General features: G+C 41.6%; 2 protein-coding genes across 4 annotated transcripts in view; one reads left to right on the plus strand and one right to left on the minus strand.

Annotated features, from left to right (window-relative positions):
• Window positions 1–364: 364 nt before the first annotated feature.
• On the minus strand, window positions 365–18,326 carry phc3a (polyhomeotic homolog 3a). Of its 3 annotated transcripts, none has more exons than XM_085389720.1 (15): window positions 18,219–18,326; window positions 14,119–14,312; window positions 12,930–13,085; window positions 12,773–12,847; window positions 12,525–12,677; window positions 12,293–12,382; window positions 11,374–11,590; window positions 10,530–11,164; window positions 10,339–10,444; window positions 9,970–10,256; window positions 9,240–9,396; window positions 9,012–9,129; window positions 5,432–5,561; window positions 1,798–2,062; window positions 365–1,294 (listed from the first exon to the last, which is right to left on the minus strand). In XM_085389720.1, the coding sequence occupies exons 2-15, from the start codon at window positions 14,275–14,277 to the stop codon at window positions 1,140–1,142; spliced, it is 2,703 nt and encodes a 900-aa protein (XP_085245846.1). In that variant the 5' UTR covers window positions 14,278–14,312; window positions 18,219–18,326; the 3' UTR covers window positions 365–1,139. The 3 variants fall into 3 exon arrangements, with proteins under 3 accessions (XP_085245846.1, XP_085245847.1, XP_085245845.1); XM_085389721.1 differs by lacking the exon at window positions 18,219–18,326 and adding an exon at window positions 15,443–15,566 and having other exon boundaries at window positions 9,012–9,123; XM_085389719.1 differs by lacking the exon at window positions 18,219–18,326 and adding an exon at window positions 15,443–15,566.
• Window positions 18,327–21,999: 3,673 nt separating this feature from the next.
• Window positions 22,000–25,462, plus strand: part of prkci (protein kinase C, iota) — a 44,814-nt gene continuing 41,351 nt past the window's right edge. The window contains exon 1 of the mRNA XM_085388379.1: window positions 22,000–22,348. Coding sequence (XP_085244505.1) covers window positions 22,266–22,348 — 83 coding nt within the window. The 5' untranslated portion in view covers window positions 22,000–22,265. The remainder of the gene's footprint in view (window positions 22,349–25,462) is intronic.

Here is a 25,462-nt window from a genome sequence, read left to right on the forward strand (position 1 = left end):
ATGCAGCAGGCAAAATTTGATTGCTGTAACTGAAAAATTGTACTCAGTAGTTTGTTTCTATGGCAAATGTCACTTGGGCTCCATGGAGCCAGGCAGCGAAGAAAGGACCCATTAGAGCACGTCAGTATTCATGTTTGGATTTCTTCATGTTCTATTGTGAGTTTGATCCTTTGTTATATTTTTGAATCTGTTTTTGGTGCTCATTTGATTCCTGTCCCAGGTGAGAACTTTCAGGTTGTGTGTGTCCCTGTGTTATTTTCTCTTCATTATTCTAAACTCTTGTGTTCCTTTTGTGTAACAAATGAGTTTTCTGGTGTCTGTGTTAAGTTGGGGTGAAAAATAAAGTGAAAAAAACCAAAAAAAATTTAAAATCACCTGTAGGTCAGAATTTCAACTTATCAACTCAAACTTCTGAGAAAATAATTTTCAATAAGATAATATCCCAAATTTTGACTTATTGACAGCAAAAAAAATAAAAGTTTTTGGTAGCATAAATAAACTTTCATAGATTGTGGTCTCCTGTGTGTTGCTTTGAGTTTTACCTCCTCCCCAGTGATTACCTAGTTTCTCTGCACCTGTGTATCATATCCCCAGCTGTCTCCACTTCCCTTATTACCCTGTGTGTATAAATAGTCCTTCCCCTGTTGCCTGGTTTGCTGCGAAGAGTTGGATTTTTATATGGTACCTTTTTGGTTTAAGTATTTAAATGTAATAAAATGTTGCATTTTAATCCTTCAATATACAAAAGATGGCAAATATAGCCTTTTGCAGTTTAACTGGTTTTGAGTGATTATGGGAAACTTAAATATGCACTGCTGAGACTTGTAAACGTGAAACTATCAGGAGAAACGAGCCAGAGCAGCTGAGGTAAAACTGTAAAATCATCTGAGAGCGAGTCGACTTTGAGTCCTTGGGTAATGGAAAGCTAAAACCCGGAAAAATAGTTGGCAGTGGTCTTTTAAAAAAAAAAAAAAAAAAAAAAAACTGCAGTCAGTTCAACTCAGCGAGCTCTGCTCTCTTTTGTGACAGTGTTTAAAAATAGGCAGTTTAAAGATGAGCAGCACTTCCTCATTGTCTCTGCAGAGGTGAGCAGATCCTTGCTTTTCTTTACATTCACTAAGAGGAGGAATGTTACGTGTTTATGCATCTTTGAGGGAGTTGATGTGCGCGCAAAGCTTCAGTGCGGGTCCCAGTTTAAGGTTCATGGTGCTGACCAGGTGATCCTCTGTGAGAAGCAGCAGAGCCTGCCCATCTATTTCCTGGGAGCGAAACTCCTCGGCTACATCAGCACCACCTGATGGAAAGAGAACCGGAGTGGTCATTCTGTGTGACCTATAGCCTCGTTTTCCAGTTCTTAGCTGATAGATGTAGCACCCAGTGTGGTATTCTGCTGCCGAAGCCCATCTCCTTCAGTTTCAATGTGCCAACAGTGCCAAATTTAAAGTAAAATCACATTTTTTGCTCAATCTGATGCTCAGCTTGAATTCAAGCAGGTCGCTGAAGATATTTGTGCTAACGAGCAATTGAACAGGTGTACCTAATGAAGTGGCTGGTGGGTGTACACTATGTGCAGTCACCCTTAACCAGCACATGTCCACATGAAACTTTCATGCCTGCAAATCATATTTAACCTGTCAAAAACTGCGAGAGAGAAGCAAAACTTACCTTAAAGCAAACCCAACACACCAAACTACAAACCGACACAGACGTGCTGCGAGGTCAGAGGTCGTACTGTTAATGTTTGCCATTTCTTTAGCAATAAAAGCTGTGCCTCAGGAGTGTGAAAAACTGCATTACCTGGCAGGGTGCTGATGTAGGAAAACACTTGCTCCACGTTCCACTGAGACGGACAGCCGACGTCGTCTTCTGCGTCTGAAACGATGATCGTTTCTACGGTCCTCTGCTCCCTCACCCTCTCTTGCGCTCTCTCAGCCTGTTTTCGAAGCCTGGTCGTCATGGGAACGGGAGGTTCTTCCTCCTCTTCCTCCTCCTCCTCGTGATGCTCATCTTCCTCTCTCGGTGAACTCTGTTGGGTCTCTTTGGAGCCAAATGACCTGTGGGCCTGAGAAGCACAAAGACACAAAAATTCACAGTGTATTTCAGAGCTGGACTTCATACAGTAACAAACAGAAAGCAGGTGTTAGACCGTGTCTCAGGTGAGGTTTAATTCTTACCAGTCTGAAATAAATTTTAGTTATAGCTCATTGTAAGTATTGACTTTGAGCTGCAAACTCATTTAAATGTTCATCTCCTTTATTTAAAGGATCTTTTAGCCTCTTTTAACAATGCTATTAGAGATGCAAGGGCTGCTTACTTTTCTCAGTTGGTTGCAAAGAGCAGAGGTAATCCTAAGGTCTTATTTGATACTATTACTGATATCATTACTCCTGCTCCACCTGCTGCCATTATTTCTTCTGCTGAAGACTGTGAAACATTTCTTGCTTTCTTTTTAGAAAAAATTAGCAATATAAGGAAAAAATTGTCCCCATCAGCATCTGCACTGTCAGTTCCCACGCCAGTTCGGCCTGTTGTTTTAGAAAGATTTTTACCTGTTTCACTATCCGAGCTGGGAAAAATAGTTAGTGCAACAAAAGTATCCTCTTGTTCACTCGACATTTTACCCGCATCGTTATTCAAAAATGTCTTTTACTCTATTGGTCCCTGTATGCTCACTATAAGTAACACCTCTTTGGGATCTGGCAAAGTCCCTGCTTATTTTAAAACTGCTGTTATATACCCCCTGTTAAAAAAGCCTATGCTGGACCCATCTCTCACTAGCAACTACAGACCGATCTCAAAAATACCGTTAATTGCTAAGATTTTAGAGAAGATTGTGGCTAAGCAGCTTACAGCAGTTTTAGACAAATATAATATCTTTGACAAATTTCAGTCTGGCTTTCGTAAAGCTCATTCTACTGAAACAGCCCTTCTTAGAGTTTCCAATGACATTCTGATGCAAAGCGATGCAGGTAAGTGTTCTGTTCTCTTAATGTTGGATCTCACGTCGGCCTTTGACACCGTTGACCATTATATTTTGCTTGATAGGCTGAAATACTGGGTCGGTGTATCTGGGTCTGCCTTAGAGTGGTTCTCCTCGTATCTTTGTGAACGATACTCTTCTGTGGCAGTTTCTAAGTACAGGTCATCTTCTACGTCCCTGTCCTTTGGTGTGCCACAAGGCTCTGTGCTGGGGCCATTATTGTTTTTAATTTATTTACTTCCTCTCCAGCATATTTTGAGCCCTTTTGAGGATATTTGTTACCACTGCTACGCAGACGACATCCAACTATATATATCTTTTAAACCTGAAGATGCTTCTAAGCTGCGGATTTTAAATGTGTATTTGGAAACCATCAAAGGTTGGATGGCCGACAATTGTCTCCAACTAAATGAAAATAAAACTGAAGTCCTTTTATGTGCTCCAGACAGACATGTACCCAGCATAATGAATGCTCTTGGTCCCCTTTCAACATTTGTGAAACCATCTATCAGGAACCTAGGGATAACCTTCGATCCTGCTCTTACATTGGATATTCACGTCAAATCTCTGGTTCGGTCTTGCTTCTATCATTTAAGAAATATTTCTAAATTGAGCCCCATAATATCTCATACTGAACTGGAGATTGTTATTCATGCTTTTATTTCATCATGACTGGACTATTGCAATTCACTGTTCACATGTCTAAACAAAAGTTCCCTGGAGCGTCTGCAGACTGTCCAAAATGCTGCAGCAAGGCTTCTGACGAAAACATCGAAATACTCACATATAGCACCGTTGCTTATACAGTTACACTGGCTCCCTGTCGAATTCAGAGTCCACTTTAAGATTCTGGTTCTGACATTTAAGGCTCTTCAAGAACAAGCACCATCATACATCATTGAACTTTTACAGCCCTATGCCCCTAGTAGGTCTCTGAGGTCTTGTGGTCAGGGATTACTTGTTATTCAGTATACGAGACTGAAAACTAGGGGTGATCGAGCTTTTGCTACTGTGGCCGCCAGACTGTGGAATTCTCTTCCTCAGAACTTAAGATCTGCTGATTCACTGATTACTTTTAAAAAAAAAAACAGCTAAAAACATCTTTATAAAATTGCATTTTGTTAACTTTTGACTGTACTTTGTCTTTTTAATCTGTTCCTATACCTTGTAAAGCACTTTGTGATCTTTTATCTAGAAATGTGCTATATAAATAAAATTTTACTTACAAACCTCGTGGTTCGAGCTCCGTGGAATGTTTCAAGCATCAAATAAACATTTAAATGTCTTTTTAGAAATATTTCCAACCTGTTTCCACCAGAAAAAAAACATGTATGCATAACCACCTCTGGAGTCTATCAGCCTTCAAAAATCCATTTTTGTTACACCTAACTGTAATAATCATCAGCCTGTAAGTCTGTTCTTCATATTTTTGAATGAAGAGTGATTTAAAACAGCATATAACAGGGCAACATGCTTGAAAGCTCTGCAGCCTTAACATATTTTTGCATGAGTCATTTTAATGTTTGTTTCCAGAGCTGATAGACATCTAAGAATCTGGCCACCGGCAAAGCCCATTCGGCTGTTTTCATTAGAGATCCCCATCTGCCAGCTGACCCGATCACCCCCAATATTCTGTCCAACATGCTGGTTTGCTTACAAATGTGAAGCTGCAGATCGTTTTGTGTCTGCAGTGTGTTTGTGTTGAAAAGAAGTTGCAAAAGAGATGACATATGTTTTTCTTTTTGGATTGTGAGAATAAATTGACAAGATGCATACGATGTCGTTTTTACTCACAGCAAAGAGAGGCAAACCCAACACAACTACCAATAAAGTCCTTCTGGTAGATAAGTGCTATTAGTAAAACCTCCAAAGCTGTTCTTCTTTAAACAAACAGGCTTGCCTTTGTTTGTCATGTGAACATGTAGTTAGTCATTTACTGTTTTCCAAACTTGCACACAAACACTTAACTGATGAGTATTTCAGGAAAGCCAGCGGTGTAATTTCCAGGGGGTATAATCAGATCTAGCCAATATAACCCCCCCCCCCCCCAATAAAATTATGAATTGTCTTGCATAAATAGGTTGTTGATTTTCTTTACTCATTTCTGTTAACACCAGCAAAATAGTTGCATGTTTAATCATCTGGGAATTTACCCAGATTTATTTATTTAGAGAGACAGAGATCCTGACCCCCCTAATGTTCAGCACAAAGTTACGCCCATGAGGAAAGCTGCAGAAAGCGCGATATGTCGTTTTAACCCTAGAACATTAACGTGGAGTTTTAGTGACTGCAGAGCTCCAAACCTCCTCTGATTAACATCAGGATAAAAACTGTTCACAGGGAGCTTCATGCCATCCATTTCAGTGGCTGAGCAGCTCCTGCAGGTAACCCAGTATCTTTTTCGTCCATACAGTTTATACATGCATGCATCAGGCCGACGATACTACTGACCTGCATCACAAAGTGCTCTCTGGAGGCTCCGTTGACTCGGCTGGGGGGTCGTCCTCTCCTTCCCAAGGGCCTGTGAGCCATGCGACCTGCATGCAGCACCGCGATACGCTTGGTGCAGCTTACACTGAACCTGAACAAAAACAGCCGTGAAATGTTTGATTAACCCTTAGAGCACAGGTGTGTGTCCTTGATCCAACACAGCTGATTTAAATGGCTAAACGACCTCCTTCAGGTGTCTTGACCCAGGTTGATATCTAAAACCTGCAGGACACCAGCACTCGAGGCCTGGAGTTCGACACCCCTGCCTTAGAGGATCCTGGGGACATGTTGGGCCATTCCATTTTTTTAAATGGTATTTTTGGCAGTGCTGATATTAATTTTATCCTCAGGCCAAACAATGTCCAATTGAAAATCACTGAAAATACAACTTTTGATGTTTTCTGCAAAAGTGCCTTGCTGCTGAAATGATAAGTGTGTGTCCTACTGATGTTGGATGATGGTGTGCATGTGTGTGCATGTGTGCGATATCCACCTTCAAGTCTGTTCTCTTAGAAGGCCACACTCGGTGTTATGAACTAATTCGATAACAGTGAATGATGAGAACCCTTTCAGAGCTTCAACAATATCTCAGCAGCAGGAACCAAAACAAAATTGGACTTTATTTTGGTTCTCACTCAAGTAGTTTATGCATCTGCACGGCAGCCACAGTTAGAAGTATGCGCAGTAGTGCAGGAGCAGTCATTTTGGAGATGGCAAGACTTTACAGCACACACAGGCTCTGGAAGTGATCGTGAACCATGAGTGTTAAGATGGCATCCTCCTCCTCTGAGGACTCTGAGGCTGACATGGAGGAGGCCTCAGAGGTAGAAATGGACCAGCTGGAGTCCAGCTCTGACTCATCTGAAGGTGAGAGTGGAAAGGTTTGGTTGAAGCAGTGACAGGATAGACTCCTCAATCTCTTCTCCATCTTGGTCAACCCCATATTTTGGTCCCCCACAAAAACTGCAACGCTCTGCAACGCCCCAGCAGCCAGAGGTTTGATCCCTGGAACTACACACTATCCCACCAGCTATGCACTGCTGCTGGATGAAATCCTGCAGCAAACTGTGGCCCTGACAAACCTCTTTTCCTTAGGGTAAAAAGAGTGAGGATTTTTAAGGGTTATTTGAGAGTAAATAAATGCTCTAAGAGCTTGGAAGGAAATGCGTCTGGACTTCTTTAGGTTTTTTGAAAACTATGATGACCTGGATGACGGATAACCTTCACAGATGGTTAATAAGTGCATTCGTCCCTAATGTTATTATATCACATCATCCTTGAAGTCTGTGAATAAGTTGGGAAAGGTAGCATCGGGACTCTGAGCTGTCCTCTTTTTGTTGCTTTGATGGAGACTCATGGGGAAACCTGGGAGTGATTATCTACTTGCGTCAGCGGGCTGCAGATGTCAGATGATGTAATTCAACTTTACTGACACAGACTGTAATTTTCTGTAGTTTCTGCGGAAGAAAAAAGTGCTTTGTTGTTAAAGCAGACAGTTCGTGAGTGTTGCTCATGTTTTCCACAGACTCTAAGACAGTGTGGTGAACCTCAGCCGAATGACACACACCAACACTGAAAACAACAAAATAAAAAGATTCAAAATAATGAATCATCATTGTTCTCACGGACAAAGATCAACTTTTATAACAAACCATAAAATATTACAATTTACACAGACTTTGTATTATGCATCGGCCCTGTGTTGTGAAACGCTGATTCTTGGATTTTTCTTGCCATCATAAATTCTTGTTTTGTGTTTCTTTTTAACACACCCCTTGTGTTCCTCTTGTGAGTGCTTCTTCCAGCGTACTTCCTGTTTTATTTTGAAGGTGGGATCCTAATGTGGTTTTCCACTACTACTACTACTACTACTATGTCCTTTTACTTCCCATCTTTGTTCTTTTAATTTCTGATTTAGGTTACCTGTTCCCTAAGTCTGCATGTCTTAACCCCTTTTTATTTCATAGTTTGCAAGTGCCCAATGCATCTGCTCCATCGCTTCACATTATTTTCTCCCATCGGTGATGGGAGAGGAGGAGGTGAGGAAGAGACATGAAAACAAATGAGCTGAGGGAACAGGCACTTAGAAAATTGAGTCATCCTCACAAATGTCACACCTCATTTTAAAGTGATGCCAATGAAATGTGTCATTTTTGTTCTAGCAGACCCACAGCTGGATTTTATGACATCAGACATAACTGTGCTCATGACAATTTCTAATAAATAAATAAATAGAATTACTTTAATTTAACACATGGTGCTTTTTTGTGCAGGGCAGAAACTTTGATCATGTTAAATAACGTGAAAAAAGGATGACTTGTTTAAAAAGAATCCTCCTCCCACTATGACTTGTATATTCCAGCTGTTTCCCACAACTCTTTTATATGCTAAAGGTAAATAAATGCATCCACAGTGGACACGCATTTGCATTCTCAATTATAGCTAAAGCCTCCTCTCTCCTCAGTCCTCCTGATATATTTTAGGAATTGAGATTTCCTTCAACATGGTGAACTGAGATTGATTTCATGGTCACGGGCAGCAGGATGGAGGTGATGAAGCGCCTGTTTTTTCATGCTGGAGGACCACTGAGCTTACGTGATGGTGAGGTGTCTGCATTCAGGTCACAAAAATTGGTCTGATTTTAGTGAAAGTCACACACGATGACCATAATGATGGGTCTTCGTCTGAGCTGTGCTCAGGTTGCTCATATTGGTCGTTTTACTGCCACTTTTCCGTTCTGCACTTCCCAGATTACAATAACCTGTGAGTTGTGATTTCAGTCCCTGCTGAGTATTTACTGTATGATGTACACTCACATAGCACATATATTTGTGCTAACTGGTCGTTAGCACAAATATTTAATCAGCCTATCACACTGCAGAATGGCCAGACTGTTTCAAGTTGATAGCAAGGCTACAACTCAGATAGCCATTCACAACTCATTATAACCAAGGTATGCAGACGTAAAACCTTGAATCAGATGGGCTACAGTAGCAGGAGACCACAGTGGATACCGCAGTGGATACCACTCCTGTCAGCTAAGAACAAAACACTAAGGCTCTAGTTCACAGGAGCTCACCAAAACTTGCAATAGATGATTGTAAAACTATTGCTCGTCCTCGATTTTCTTGGTACACTTTGGGCCTCTTGTACCGACTGAGCACCATTAAAACACCACAGCCTACCCGAGCTGCAGACTATGTCTATCCCTTTATGACTATAGTGTAACAATCTAATAATAGCTTCTTTCAGCAGGATAACACCAAAACCCCAAAGCTCAAATCATCTCAAACTGGTTTCTTTAACATGACAATGACTTCACTGTAAATGCCCTCCACAGTCACCAGATCTCAGTCTAGTAGAGCACCTTTGAGATGTGGTGCAATAAGCAAAGCTTATGAGCTTATGGCTGATGAGCGTCTCGTAATAACCTACAGTTTGTTCATGTTAATAGGGTGAATCACTGAAACTATGTTTCTTTGGTAATAAATAATTACACTAGAGGACAAAACTTAGTACGTTGTGTAAATGTTTTATTTACCTTCTGACACACGACATGGAGCAGAAGCGTTTGGAGCGCAGAAACGTGCGAGCGTAGCCGCTGCTTCCACAGTACTCACACTGCAACACGTCTGGCACACTCTCCCCGAGTTCTGCAACTTCAGAGGACCAGCTGTTAATCATGCATGTTCACACACACACACACACACACACACACACACACACACACACACACACACACACACACACACACGCACACCTCTCTCACCTTCTCCTGTAGGGCCGTCATTTTCCATCTCAGAGTCAGATGAATCTGACTGGTCAGCATCCAGAGGACTGTCGTCTGCTGCATCCCCATTGGTCGGTACGTCCTGGGGTTCTGGAAGGGAAGCCTGCTGCTCCGATAACAGTGATGACCGACCCACCTGCATTGAGTAGCACATTCAAAAATTGAAAACCTTACACCAATTTTTTTTAACCCAAATGGCAGAAAAAAAAGAAAAAGAAAAAAGTTTTAATTCACTGAAACAAGGTTTCACACAACTAACGTCCTGCACAACGATAACACTGCATGCTGACAGATTGCAAGTTGGCACTGACCAGTTCCTCTCACTATAGCCTTAACTAGTTGCATCAAGCTTCCTTGTAAAAAGACACCTTCTGCATAAATGAGCCATGCCAGCAGCTTTGATAAAGTGACAGACATCATTTGTTGACTGTAGAGCATCACCAGTGTTACAATGTAAAGACAGTGATGCAATGTCATATTTCAATTGTCATATTTACATCTGTTTATAATATTAAAATGAGACATTTACTTAAGTTTTAAATGCCTGGAAAAGTTTTATTCCACCTTCCTCTCCTCACCTGCTCCAGAAATATTTTCATTTTGTTTATACACACATAATTAAATAATTGATTAAAGCTGATTTTAAGTGCTTTTGTAGTGCTTCCCATTAATCAGCAGTAAACTTTCTGCACAGGGCACGTCCACATACCGGGAACGGCTCCAGGCCCTCTTTGATGACAAAGCCCTCCACGAGGTGTGTGAGGACGTGGGTTGACCTCTTGGGGCTTCCTGGGAGACTTGCAGGGGCAGAAGGAGGCTGGCTGGGGACTTTTGCTGAAGCAGGGAGGAGGGGAGGAGGTAAAGGAGAAGGTGGTGGAGGAGGAGGGTTGTTGGTGCCACTATTGCCGCTATGGTCAGTGGTCGTGAGCTGGGAGGACTCCTCCGCTGGAGGACTCCTCCAGTGGCTGGGGGTGATGGAGGATGAACCCGTCACTGCTACACAATAAAAAGCATAAAGAGTGAGGGGTGAGGGGGTCTCATGGAGGCAGGTTATCCTGTTAACTGAATAATTCTGTACCTGAACCATTTTGATAGGGTGGTGTAGCGGTCCCGTCTTGTTCTGAACTTGGAGGATCTTTCCTTTCCTCTGAGCTCAGACTGTTCACGTTGCACTTTTGCCCCAACTGAAAATCAAAACAAAACAAAACCTCATTCAAACCAACTCATAATCTACTCAGGAGCTCTTCAAAGCAGGACGTGCTGACTCACGGGTGCAGTTTCGTTGTGTTTGACTGGATGCACTTTCAAATCAACAGCCACCGTTTGAGGAGGTGGCAGGTTCTGGTAGGGCATCTGGACCAGAGCCTCCGCCACAGGCAGTTCCCGCTCCGTTAGCAGTACCTGTCCTGACTGGACAGCCAAAGCCCGGACTGAGTGCAGGGACACCCTGTGAAGGGAGGCCGGGGGGTTCTGGGGCAGCCTGGGGAGAATGAGAGGAGGAGGAGGAGGTGGAGGCTGCTGGCTCTGTGGGAATGAGGTCCGACGCTGTGGCGCAGCCACCAGAGGAGGTGGCTGAGGCTGAATGGCAGCAGCTGGGACTGAAGTCTGAGGTGATGATGCAAGCATGCTGGTGACTAATGGGGAGGAAGAAGAAGACAGGGCTGGGGGCTCGTTTCGTAGTTGTGAGTGGGTGCTGGAGGCGGTTAGTCTTTTAACCGACAGAGGAAGAGGATTGGAGTGGGTATCTCGGGGTGCTACTCTGAGGGCAATTGGTTGCAACTGTCTGCTGCTGGGAGCCCCTCCTGTGGCCTGCTGGACGATGAGCTGGTGGTGCGCCACCTGCTGGCCTACTGGACAGGACAGCTGCTGCTTGACTAGAGTGTGGGTTTGCACTGGAGGGTAGGCTGCAGAGGGAGCACGAGGAACATAATAACCAGCAGGTGAGCTGTCATTAAAAACTTAACCTGACAAAAAAAGCAAACATCTGCATTACATGAACATCAGTATGCTTGCTGCATGGCTTGTATCAAACCAAAACCAAGTGTCCACCCTAAGTTTGTCTCTGGCCTCTTACACTTGCAGTTATCTCAAACCGTGGAAGACACAAACTCACCTGGGGTTATAATCTGGGGTCCTGACACCAACGAGGTGGCATCAGATGGTGCTGTTTCTGTTGAGCCATCAGTCAGTTGGGTGCTCTTCAGCCCACAGACTGGATTCTTGGACAAAGAGGTAGCTGCAGGCAGGGCCTGGGACTCGGTGGAAGGTTTTAAGATGACGCTGTGGGCTGTAGCCAGAGCTCCCGGCAAATGGGTACGCAGAGCCAGATTCTGCAGCGAGTATTAGAGGTTAACAGTTAGTCTTCGCAGTTATTAAAAGTTTCTGGTCATGGAGTAAAGAGCCAGTGCTGTACCTTGTCCTAACACACTGACATCACGTAAATAAATACAGAAATAGTGGACCTATTCTGCTGTTCCTTATATTATGATCTAAAGCAGCGAGCGAGAGTTGAGGCTCGGGTGTGAAATGTATGGTTTTCAGGGTTTTATCGGTTTTCAGCGTTATTTTGTTATCGTTTTTATAGCTAACTCTGTTTTCCTGGGTCTTTTCACGTGTGTTATGAATAAATCTTCTTTTTTTCGGTACCGGTACTAGTTTTATTTTGTTGTATTTATCCGCGACACCTTAAAGGCCGGTCTGTGAAAATATTGTCGGGCATAAACCGGTCCGTGGCGCAAAAAAGGTTGGAGGACCGTTGGTCTAAATAATGTATGCAATGTTGAAACAAAACAAAAAACACAACCCGCTTTGCTCTTTATGATGTCAAAGAGGGGAGGGATATCCTTAATGATGAGATCAAGAGGGGCAGCAAATCAGAAGAAAGTAACTTTAAAGCTGTGGGCAGTGAGCAAAGCTACTGCAAGAGAGTCCAAGGACAATAACATGGAGCCTGAAATGAGCATAATAGGTCCACTGTATGTTCTGTAACAGCCTGAGGCACATAATTGTGCAGCACTGTGGCAGGATTGTACCTGAGAGGAGGTAGGTAATGAGGAGCAGGAGGTCACAGTGGGGAGGTCTGACTGAATTGCAGCTACTGTGGCTGCAGGAGTTAGAATCAGCTGGCAAGGATAGAAGCAACAGGGAAGCTCAGACGCCACGTTGGTTAAAAATCAGCCATAAAATGTTGCTCATGCACTCAAAATGGCAACACAGTAAAGCAGCATGAATGCAGCTCGAGATCAAAGATGAAAAGGTTTCTACCATCTGAGTTCGAAGGTACATCTGAGCTTGGTTACAGCTGGCAGGTCTGTTTCCTAGAAGCATGGCCTGCTGAGATATTGTGGCTGCGCTGGCAGTGGATGTCTGAGTTCGACCAATCAGCCTTGCGGTCACTGGAGATGCTGGTAAAGTTATCTGGATGAGGGGCGGCATGATGAGAGCTGTGACAAAAACTAAATATGCTCAGGTGTGTATTTGTGCTCAGAGTGAGAACACACTTAAGCACTTACCGAGTTTTGGGAAACACCCGCAGCCTGAACCAAACTGCCTGTAGAAGAAGAAGGTGACCTCTGACAGACTGAAGCCTGAAAAGCAGTGAGAACACGTTTTACTTTCTATTCTTGATCCTCACACAGACACACAGCACATAGACAGACACCACCCGACCTGCTGGATGGCGGCCAGACTCTGCAGATGTGCGGGATGCTGGTGCTGCTGCAGGGCTGCTGTCTGCAGCATGAAGTGCTGCTGCTGGGCTGCGTACATCTGATGCAAGTACTGGGCCGCCATGCTCTGAGGTCTGTTCATGGCATGTTGGATCACCTGTTGGATCACACGATGTACATTTTCTTCAGACTGGCTAAAAGCCTTACAAGGCTATTTATCTACTTTAACAACAAAATCTAATCACCTGTTCAAATACACTATATTGCCAAATGTATTCACCCGTCTGCCTTCACACACATATGAACTTTAGTGACTCCCATTCTAAATCTATAGGGTTTATTATGATGGGGAATTTTTGGTGATTTTTCCTGAAATGTAGTTGTGAGGTCAGACACTAATGCTGGACAGTCAGATTGCCAGAAGAAGGCTTCTCCACTGCTTCAGAGTCCAGTGGTGGCGTGCTTTACACCACCACATAAGACGCTTTGCATTGTACTTGGTGATGTAAGACTTGAATGCAGCTGCCATGGAAACCCATTCAATGAAACTCTCTACACACTGCTACTGAGCTGCTCTGAAGGCCGCATGAATTTTGTGGCCTTCAGATTTTACTGAAGGTCACAAACTTTGTACTATAACCACTAACCACTAACGGTTGAGTGAGGAATATTTAGTGATGAGGAAATTTCATGAGCGGACTGGGGCTACCTGATCTTGCACAAATGTTTGTAGAAGTAGTCTGGATGCCAGTGTTGGATTTTATACACCTGTGGCCATGAAAGTGATTAGAACAGGTGAATTCAATGATTTGAATGGGTGAGTGAATATTTTTGACAATATAGTGTATATACTATGATGCATAATTACTACTATTGTTTATTCTTTGGACTGTCTCGTAAAAGTAATACCTGATAGCTTGACAAACGACAGTCAATAGACAATTAATATTCAGTATATCAATATGATAAATGCATACTGAGGTCAGTGGTACTGTTCATTACTTGGATCACCTTTAAATCAAGTCCTCTGTGTGCACTTTACAGAAATAGCTTGGACTTTTTGCCTGTCAAGCACACCGTGCGTAGGGACTGTAAGCAGCTTCCTGTCTATTACCCCGACTCTTTACCTGTGAAGTGAAACTAAGACTAAACGAGCCACACACATATCGGTCGCAGGTGCAGTTTATTACCTGGACTGCTTGTCTGTCTGGTGGGATGATGCTGAGGGAGGTAGAGGGCGGCTGGGTGCTGGAACTGGGTGTTGCCATGGTGACGACAGATGATGACGATGCAGTGGTTACTGTCTTACTGGTGTCTGCCTGTCTGTCTCCTGGGCTCCGTCTGTCCATGTCCCAGATTACACACAGAATCAATATCAGGAAATCTGTGGAGATAAAAACAAAAAAAGGACATGCATTAACATGTGCAACTTTCTCTGATTCATGTGTAAATGCTTTCAGTTAAGATGCTTTCACTCCAGGCAAAAAAACCCCTAACAGACAGGTGCTGGTGTAGAAAAATCATTTTCTATGTGAAAATATTCCCACAATTTTCAGGTTTCTTCCTGTTAAAAGGGACTGTTTCCTTCCCACTGTTGCAAAGTGCTTGCTTTGACAGGTTGCTTGTTTTTTTTGTATTTATTTATTGTTTTTTGTTTTGTTTTAAATACTGTTGTGTTTTTTCCTTATAGCACCAGCGCTTTGAGGTGACTGTTCAGGGTGCGGGACTAGAAAATAAGCCTGAACTGAATATATTTTAACGTGTCAAAACTGAACCCTTCCCTCTTGTCTTTATTTTTTTATGACTTGCAGTGGAGTGACAGGTTTTAAATGACTCCACTTTCTTTTAAGAAAGCCAAATATAATTTTAAATCATTTATGGCAGTTTTACTTCAAGAAACCTTTTAATTAAATTTTAAAAAAAAAAAACTCACACAAATAATAGACACCCTACCTCACAGGGAGCTTTGATCTTCTTGAATTAAAAATGAAATAGAATAAAATAAAACCAGGTGAACAAAACTAAACTTGGACTTTTGAAATAGAAACATAGAACCCTGACACTTATTAAATTAAGTGAATTTACAATAACAGAACAATAATAACAGTAATATTTAACATTATCACCAAGAAATACTTTTAAGTTTTTAAAATCTTGTGTGAGGTGGGGTGGCACGCACACCTCTGTAATAATTTAAGAGAATTTTATCAACAACAACAACAATAATATTAATAATAATACAGTAGCGTGGGTTGTATAAATCACGCCTGTAGCTGCAGAATATTGATTCTTTTTTTTCTGATTGATCTTCGCTGTAGATTAGTAAACGCGTGCAGGATTTCCTCGACAAAAACCCTGAACCATCGGATAATCCTGATATTTAATGTCCAGTCTGTGAACCTTCACAGACTACATCCAGCACATCTGGATGACACCCCCCGCCGCTCTGCCCCTCACCGCTCACACTGCGCATTATGCATGCACAACCATCCACCTCTTGTCGGCGATACTTGCCTGGTTTTGGAAGACATGGGCCATCAGGAGCTGACCATACCCCGACACACTGTCCCAGTCATGAAGCCCTCTGATGCGTCAGCGCTGCTTAAAATGGTGATTTGAAAAAAATCGTGCGGTGTGCTGCGAAGCAGGCAGCATATGATGATAAATTTAAAAAAAGCTTCGGCACAGCACCGCTCGCAGTGCGGGAGGACCCTCCACAGCCACAGAAGAGAGGAGAGGCGATGTCTGACGATCAAACGCTTTTTGTTTTAGAATGAATGAATTTAAATTGTAGGCTCGTGATAAGATGTGTTGTCCCCCTGTTTATCACTAATATCGCTGTCATGTCACATGACCACGTGGTCTCGTGAATTCATTGTTCTGTCACTCAATAATATATGATGTTCAGATGAGTATGTGCTGCAAATTCGTGTCCCGTGAGTACAACAAAGTAAGTTTTCTTCTTTTTAAGTACAGTTGGTTCACTTTTTTTTAATGAAGACAAGCGGGGACCATGACCGCTGGATGTTGTATTTTTCTTTTTTAAGCTTGTTCTCGCTGCATTTAAGTCCTAGTTTATTGTTTGATTTCTCGTGTTATTTGTCACTCCTCCCTCCAGTCCTCCATATCTGTTGTTTCATCATTTGAGTCTTGTATTTTAAAATTGCTTGAAAGCTATATATTCGTAGTAGGTTCTTGCTTTATTAGTTGAAGAATTGTTACCAGCTGACGAACATGAACATTTCTCTGGACTGTACAAGTCTAACAACCTTGAAAGACTGACATGTTATAATAACATGTCAGTCTTTAAGAGCACAGGCTGAAGATACAATTATCTTAGTTCAGTTTTTCAGACACGGTGAAGTGAAACGTTTGAAGTTTGAGGGGTAAACATAAAACAACAACAAAACAAACTATGACTAAATCTCCTGACAGAGGACATGGCCAATTTCAAATCCCCAGGATCAAAGAGGAGCAAAAATGGCAGCTCTCGCTTGTTCCTGGTCCATTTTTCGATCCTGCAAAAGTCATTGAGCTTTTGAAAGCTTGAAAATAAGAAAGGAGGCAACTGGACTTTTTTGGGTTCGCAAAGGTGTTTCGCCTCTCACCCAAGAGGCTTCTTCACGTTTTGCAGGAGGTTTCTTCCTGGTAAGAATGGAGGTTTTCCTTCCCACTGTCGCCAAGTGCTTACTAGGCGGTCATCTGTCTCTTGGGGTCTTTAAAGCCCCTTGAGGCGACTGTTATTGTGAATTGGCGCTATATGAATAAAACGGAACTGAATTAAAAACAAATTGTGGAGTCCCATCATCCGTATTCTTCAGTCCTGTCATCTTTGTCAAAGTAGCTTCATTTCCTGTAATGACTGACCCTCTCCCAGGACCCAAAATCATCCCGGAACTCCATTTAACTGAACAAGCTAATCATCTCAGCTTTTTTAAGAAATCCAAAGCTCAGTTTCAGGGAGTTCGTGAACCCGACCTCCAGTCTACATATGTAGGCCTACTGATGTGTACCACGTGCGTGAAAGGAGCATACTACTAATAATGACACACACACTCGGAGGTTGGTGCAAATCGTGGCTCACATAGAGACGTCACGGTTTTTCCCAAACTTTATCTGTATTTATTAAAGATTACTTTGTTATGGTTAGGATATTTAAAATAAAATCAAGTTCACTTTGTTACAAGCAGAGGGTGGTTTGGGTTAGAATAAGTATCCTTTTAAAGCTCCGTTTTACACGGTTGCTATGGTGACGAGTCCCGTAATACTGTGTTGGGAGGAAACACGAAATTTAAACACTTAACACTTAAACACCTAAAAATGTGATATTTTGCGTCAGAATAAAGTTTATTTTACTGTGATTAGATTTGGTCACGGCCGGCTCTCGTATGGTGACTATATCTCAAACTCAGGAGAGACAAAAATGATGCGAAACTTTATGCTGATTTCATGTTTGCTAACAAGATTATAGAAAAGCTCAAGTTAGCTCTTATATTATAATCTTGTCATAGCCTACGTCTCCTTTTTTGCTTTATCCGCATAAGATTTAAAGATTTTTATCTTCTGTTTTTGTCTTTTGTCTGAAAAAACGACTGAGCGTCCATCAGCTGGCACATGTTTTGAGCTACAGCTACTCCTTCACCACATCCATATCTGTGTGCTTCCTCGTTTCCTCCTGCCTGACAGCTCCACATATTCAGCATCCTTTGTCCAATATTTCTCTTTATAAATCGGGAGACAGACATAGTTTTAATAATTATAGACCAGTATCATTGCTATCACAGTTTTCTAAAGTGCTTGAAAACCTCTTTGCACAAAGATTTGATAGTTTCATTGAAAAACATCAACTGCTAAGCGAAAGTCAGTACGGATTTCGACGGAACAGATCAACAGCAATAGCATTCCGGCTGGATAACCGCTGCTCATCTACCATCACAATGAACACCGGTGTACCACAAGGCTGTGTGATGAGCCCTTTCCTCTACTCCCTCTTCACCCACGACTGCAGACCTGCTGATGGTTCCAACACCATCATTAAGTTTGCAGATGACACCACAGTGATTGGCCTCATCAGTGACAACGATGAGGCCGCCTACAGGGAGGAGGTGGATCGTCTGGCTGAGTGGTGCGACAGAAACAACCTGCTGCTTAACACCGAGAAGACCAAGGAGCTCATCGTGGACTACAGGAGGAATGCTGACCCACATCCACCCATCCACATTAAGGGGACGGCTGTGGAGCGTGTGAGCAGCTTCAAGTTCCTGGGAGTCCACATCTCCGAGGATCTCACCTGGACGACCAACTGCTCCAAGCTGGTCAAGAAGGCTCACCAGCGCCTCTTCTTCTTGAGGACTCTGAGGAAGAACCACCTGTCCTCAGACATCCTGGTGAACTTCTATCGCTGCACCATCGAGAGCATCCTGACCAACTGTATAACAGTCTGGTACGGGAACTGCTCTGCCTCGGACCGGAAGGCGTTGCAGAGGGTCGTGAAAACTGCCCAGCGCATCGCCGGAGCACCACTTCCTGCCATAAAAGACATCTACAGGAAGCGGTGTCTGAAAAGGGCTGGGAAAATCATCAAAGACCCCAGTCACCCATCACATGGACTCTTCACCCTCCTGCCCTCTGGGAGGCGCCACAGGAGCCTCCGGACTAAGACCACCAGGTACCGGAACAGCTTCTTCCCCACAGCTGTCAGACTCCTGAACTCTGCCTCCTGACATCTGACCCACGTTAACTCATGGACTGAACATACACACACCCACAATGGACAACTGTACCCTCAAACACAATAATAACATGGACTGAACCACCACTCACAACCACTAGCACTTTATATAGCCTCTGTAGAAACTATCTACACCCTCACTTATCTTAACTGCACTACTGTATAGCTCTGTGTAAATAATCATTCTGTACATTCGATAATCTTTAATCCTACAACTGTTTATAACTTGCATAGTTCCCATTTCTGTATAGCTGTATATCCCAGATTCTGTAAAGTTATTTATTTCATTTCATATTCTGTATAGTTTTTCATATTTATATCCTGTTCATAGCCTGTACATAGCTTGTACTCACTACAGCCTGTACATACTTATAGTTATAGAATATTCACAACATACTTCATACCGTGTACATTATAACATACCATAATAGACCCATTTCTGTAATATACTCACATATCTATATTATTGCTAATATATATTGTAATATATCTATATCACTAAAGCACTTCTGGATGGATGCAAACTGCATTTCGTTGCCCTGTACCTGTGCATGTGCAATGACAATAAAGTTGAATTCTATTCTATTCTATTCTATTCTATTCTATTCTATTCTATTCTATTAAAGCAGGATTGAAGACATTTCATCAGCAACACATCATAATAAATATACTATAGGGGTATTCATTGATTTAAGAAAAGCTTTTGACACTCTGCAACACTCCATCTTGATTTCTAAGTTAAGAACTTATGGTGTGAGAGGAATAGTATTGAACTGGTTAAGCAGCTATTTAGATAATAGGTTTCAGTATGTGCAGTGTTTAGGCAATTCATCTGATAGAATGAAAATAGAATGTGGGGTCCCTCAAGGTTCTGTTTTAGGACCAAAACTTTTTAATTTATATATAAATGACATTTGCGATGTGTCAAAAAGGTTGAATTTTGTTTTGTTTGCAGACGATACAAATTGTTATTGTTCCAGAGAGAACTTGAAAGAATTGGCTAAAATTATGGTTATTGAAATGAAAAAAATTAAAAAATGGTTTGATGTAAATGAGTTTTCACTGAATTTGGAAAAAACTAAGTTTATGATATTCGGAAACTGTGTAAAGGAGGAAGAGATAGTATTATCTATAGAGGGAGTATTAATTGAAAGAGTGACAGAATTCCGTTTTCTGGGTGTAATAGTGGATGACAAGTTAACATGGAAATCACATATTGAACATGTTAAAAAAAAGTTGGCTAAAAGTATTTATATCCTGGGTAATGTTAGATATATATTAGATTACAAGACAATGAGAATATTATATTTTTCATTGTTTCTACCCTATCTGAGCTATTGTGTTGAAGTATGGGGGAATACATACGTGACTAATATGAAACCATTATACTTATTACAGAAGAGAGCGCTTCGAATTATGCATAATGTTAAATATAGAGAACACACTAATAATTTGTTTATAAAATCGAAATTGTTAAAACTAGGAGACATAGTGAAATTACAGACTTTAACTATTATGTTTAGGGCGAAAAATAAAACACTACCTCTTAAGTTACAAAGTTTATTTGTATTGTGTTCAGAAAATGGGGACAGCAGAAGGAAGTTTTATTTTAAGCACCGCTTTGCTTGAACCACACAAAGGCAAATGTGTCCAACAGTCATAGGCATAAGAAACTGGAATTCTCTCAGTGATCATCTTAAGTGTTGTATAAATGTTTCTCAATTTAAAATCTGCTACAAGAATAAAATGATAAACCGATATGAAGAAGTTGAAAAGAATAGAATTTAATTGCAGAAAAATGATCCTTTTAGTTTGATTTTTAGTGGTATTGCTCATTGTTGAGTATATTGTTCTGTTTGCTTTGTTTTGTTTTATTATGTGCAGAAAATTGTCATAGTGTAATTTTGGTTGCCTACTTGTATTATCACAGATAGGGGGCAGGTATCAATAAGAATTTATTCTTCTTCCTGCTCCTTTTCATGCATGGAAACAGTGTTACTTTAATTGAAAGGAAGGTTGTGTATGGGAATGCATTACTGCTGTACCATGTGTGAAACAAAAAAATAAAATAAAATAAAATAAAATAAAAATATCCACTATTCTTCTGCACATCCACAAACCATCTCAGTCTTAGCTCTTTGACTTTGTCTCCAGACTGCTCGACCTGAGCCGTCCCTCTGATGTACTCCTTTCTAGTCCTGTCACTCCCAGTGAAAAGCTTAAAATCTTCATCTCTGCATCCTGTCTTTGTCAGTGCTACAATCTTCAAACCAGACATCATAGCAGTTCTCTCGTTCACATTGCAAACCCTTCCTTCTGTCACAAATCAACCCTGACACTCGATGTTCCTCTGCTCTCCAGAACATACCTCCACCTCTCCAAGCTCTCTTCCACCTGCTCCCTACTCTCACTACAGATCACAAACACATTTCACAGAAACTACCATCAACCTGTCATCAGCATCAACCTAATCCCTGATGCAGGCCTTGTCAGGCCTGATAGGCGAGCAAAACTAGTGAACTCAAAAGCAAAACCAAGAGAGACCGTCCTAAACTTTTTTCATAAAGACTTATTTCACACAAAAAGGAATTCAGACAATAGAAGACTTGTCTAGAACTCTGGGGAAATGCACAGGTCTGATGAGGCACAGCCAGGTGGTCCTACTGGCTGAGGAGCGAGAAATCCAGAACTCCGCCCCAGGAGGGGCGCATGAACCGGATCTTGACAACCCTAACCTTGAACTCATCTGTCACACTGCATACCTCATACATGCCCTTATACGTAGATTATGAGGAACAACTTTGAAAGAAAATACAAAAAACCAAACCAAAACCCAACCATCCCCCCAATAATTGTACTCAGTCTGTTTGTAAATATAGTAAACATCTAAGTTGAATTAAAAAGAATATTCTATATTTAAAAGAAGACAAAGCATTTCACGTTATTTTAACCCCCACCCCTTCCTTTTATCACAGCAGCTAACTCGTTTCTAAAATTAGATTTTTATCTTTTTTTAGTACATGTTTTTGTCACCGGTCAATTTTGTTGTTCTTTCCAAACCAATGCGCTTGAATGCGCGACATGTCTCGAGGGTCTTTCCTTTCCGAGCTTAAATGTTTGAACACGAATGCAGCACTTACCTACATAAAAGGCCTGAGTTGGTACAGGCCAGTGATGCCAAAAGTTATATTTGACGTTTCAGAGTTTTTGACAGTATCCCACTGGTTTGTTATACTCGATAAATAATAAATCAATGTGAAATTGTGTGTTTTTGTGTTTTAACAAGACACAATTCAGGATGGAACGAATATACCAAGTTGTACACTGCCCCTGTTACATTCCGATAATGGACTGGCCCGTGGTTAGGCCTTTGCAGTGGGGAGTTGTTTGACGGACCCCGCAAGTTTTTCTATACTTTACCTGTTATTTTTGTTTGTCTAAAGAAGGGCAAATACTCAGCTTTTGGCATCACTTGCTTCGTTATTCATTTGGTTTGTCGACGGACCGTAAAGATTAACAGTTTAGGGCGTGGTACCGGGCCAAAGTAGGAAACAAGGTAGATAGGAAGGACGATATCGTTGAGTCGGACTGTCCACGGCTGAGCTTATGATGCCGACGTTGCGGGATAGCACCATGTCCCACCCCGGCGAGAATTCCCACCAAGTCCGGGTGAAAGCTTACTACAAAGGGTAAGAAATAACCATGTATTTTAGTATTTAATATATCCAATTGGGAATAACTTACTAGCACCAGTTGGAAAGACGGCTAGTAAGCTGGCTAACACTAGCTCAGTCAGCTAACGGCTGGCTAATGTTGGGAACCACCGGGTTTCGGTAAACTTGGGCAGGCGGACAGGTGACACTGTCCAGGCGCTCCGCCTGCGAAAAGTCAGTCTCGGTGGTATCTGAGAAATTTTTCAGCTACACGGCGAAATTGTCATGTGGTTTAAATTAGTTAAATCTGTCTCAGCATGAAAGCTTTGGAGCTAGTCTCTCAGCAGCGGGCTAACAGTTGCTATCTAAGTTGATAAGGATTTGGCGTCTTGTTATTGATCGTCTTTACATTTATTTTGTCCTATCTCTGGCAGCACAACATGTCCTAAAATACCGCTTTTGTGTCACTTCGGGAGGCACAATGTGATAGCAGGAAATCCTAATAATTGTTGAGCTTTCACAATAACTGAGGAGCTTTGAAAATCCAAATTAAGTAGTGATGTTCATGCCTTTTCAGTTAGACAATGTAATGTAGACCTATTATTTTCAGCCTCTGTTATCCAGTACTTACGTGATATTAGTTACAACAACGAAACCATGTACCACTTTTATATGCAGATATGATGAGCTCATTATAAATAAAAGTAATTAAATCTAAAGATTTGTTTTTTTATTTTGTTTCAAAAAATTATCAAGCTGTAATCAGGTTATAACTGTGTCACATACAGTAAAGGACACATGAGCTGGCAGTGGGAAATCTTTTGGTTTACAATTCTGCTTCCTCAAAAACAGCAGCAACCATCATAAATGTTTCTGACTAGTTTAGGAGCAGTTTATCAACTTTTGATGTTCACACTGTAGCCAGAACTGTAATATCAGGGTTTTGCCTGGCTCAAAAAGGGGTAAAGAGACTGTGTTATTGAACTTTCCAGCATTTTGTTTCTATTTGTGGCCACTTGCTGAACAAAAATCAATTTTAAGCTTAGTGCAAAGATGCTGTTTGAACGTATTCTTATCACAGTTTCTGTGATTTTCCTTTGTGGAATGTCAGAAGCTCTCTGATAGGCGCCAACGTGTTTTCTATAGAGGAAAACCCCGGATAATCTAATATTTACATAAAGGAAAGCCTAAACCAAGTCAGTTAGCAAACAGACTTCAGCACAAGACCTGAACAATAGACATCTATGTATTGTCCATTAATGTATGACATATCCAGGTGGACGGCATTGTCTTTGAGTTTCTGTCATGCTAAATAAGCATTTCGTTTCACAGTTGATTGTCATGATAGAAATAATTGATTACTCGGTTGTTTCAATTATACTTTGCCTCTGTTTGATGGAGTCAAGAGATTAGAGATCAGTCAAGACTTGAAAAGCGTGTAGTGCAAGTCATCTCAGCCATACCCGTGTGACACACCTCAGTACCTCTGTGATGTGTGTTGATTATTGGGTGGCATCTCGCAGAGAGAGGCATGTGAAATATTTCTGACGCGACGGCTGAGGAATCTCAGCTATGCTGCCAAAGAGAGATTGCAGTGTAATGGTCTCATGATTCTGCTATCGGGATGCATTAAGCCAGGATGCCATCTGAGTTGTTTTCTTTCGCTGCAGAAGTTAAGACTGAAAGATGTTAGAGCTAGTAATGCACCAAATCAATATAGTAGATTAGGCAGTAGTGTCATGTCGAAGCTGTTTACCGACTGTTTTTATAAGGCCACAACAACACATCTTTATACACCTTATTGTATGAATCATCGCACAGTGTGACATATGGACGTTGAGAACGGCAATACTTCCTGTGACAAAAGACCAGAGATGGGGAATGGAGCTTTTTGTAGAGCATAAATTTTCAACATTTTCCCCTGTGGACTTAAACACCATGTAACTTGGAAAATTTTCATAATATGAAGATAAAATTTTAAATGATGTCATTTAATATGTTCACATTATTGTTTAAAGAGAATCAAAAGAACAGCTTCTTCTGAGGGAGTGAGGTGGGAGGCACTGATTTTATTTTGTTTTTTTAACTTCAGATCACCCTCTTGGGTTTTGGGCATTGTGACTTGCATTTTCCCGTAAATTCGTGACATTGGTACTGACACAATTCCATTAATTCTGACTGAACCGATTGCAGCTAATTAATCCGAAATGAAAATAGACGGTGGCAGTGTGGCTGCTTGAAAACAAGAGCCTCTTTCATGTGACATAAAAGCGTTAAGACTTAGCAGGTTGTTCAAACACTACAACAGCTGATTTCACAGATTAATTCCATATCCGGTGCTAAAATCATTATATCTGAAGTCATATGCTATAAAACGCCCACCTCCGTGACTTTATCAATGAGCTTACTCTTATCTGCTCTTAGTGTGGGGTGTTTTCTGGGTCTTTTCTTCACTGTTTGCATGTTTGCTGTCAGTCAGTGCCAGCAGCAGATTGGTGTCAGCCTGTAGCAGTCACCAACGCGTCTTTATTTTTCTCTCATTCGGGCTGCAAACGCACTGACCGTATGACCAGCAACTGATGGCGATGCTTTTATTTTATAGTCTGTTTCTTACGGTGGCAGAGGGTCCCAGGGGCTCAGCTGGATGAGTGGGCACTTGTTTTAGAGGGTTTTTTTACTGCTCTCCCGTATGATAGAAGAGTCAGACAAAAAGACATACACAATTGAGTATGGAGAGATCCGGGGAAAAGTGACTCCTAACAGGGGGATATGTGCATGTGTGGTGTAGACCAAGATAAATCATGAACCCAGGATTCCCCAGCATAACATAACATAGCATAACAGGTCTAGTTGCTGTAAAAATAAGCTAAAGTTCCTACTGTTGAAGGTACCTTCAACAGGAGTTAAAAATAGTTGCCTTTCAGGTGAGATGGTTTGGGGATGTCCTATTTGATGTGGCCCATTACATTCTGGAGTTTCTCTCAGCTGATTCAAGAACATCTCAGTGTACCTGCAGAAGAATGCGAGGGCTGACTATGGAAAGATGGCTTTCCATCTTTTCAGTAGGCCTTAAATGCCACGGCACAGGTAAACACCTTATTAAAACACTTTAAATGTTTGAAAGCTATAGATAAAGAAAGCACTAAAAAT

The sequence above is a fragment of the Rhamphochromis longiceps genome, linkage group LG18 (genome assembly GCF_057381845.1).
Source record: "Rhamphochromis longiceps isolate RC_006_pf linkage group LG18, R_longiceps_female_GT1.1, whole genome shotgun sequence".
Lineage (NCBI taxonomy): Eukaryota > Metazoa > Chordata > Actinopteri > Cichliformes > Cichlidae > Rhamphochromis > Rhamphochromis longiceps.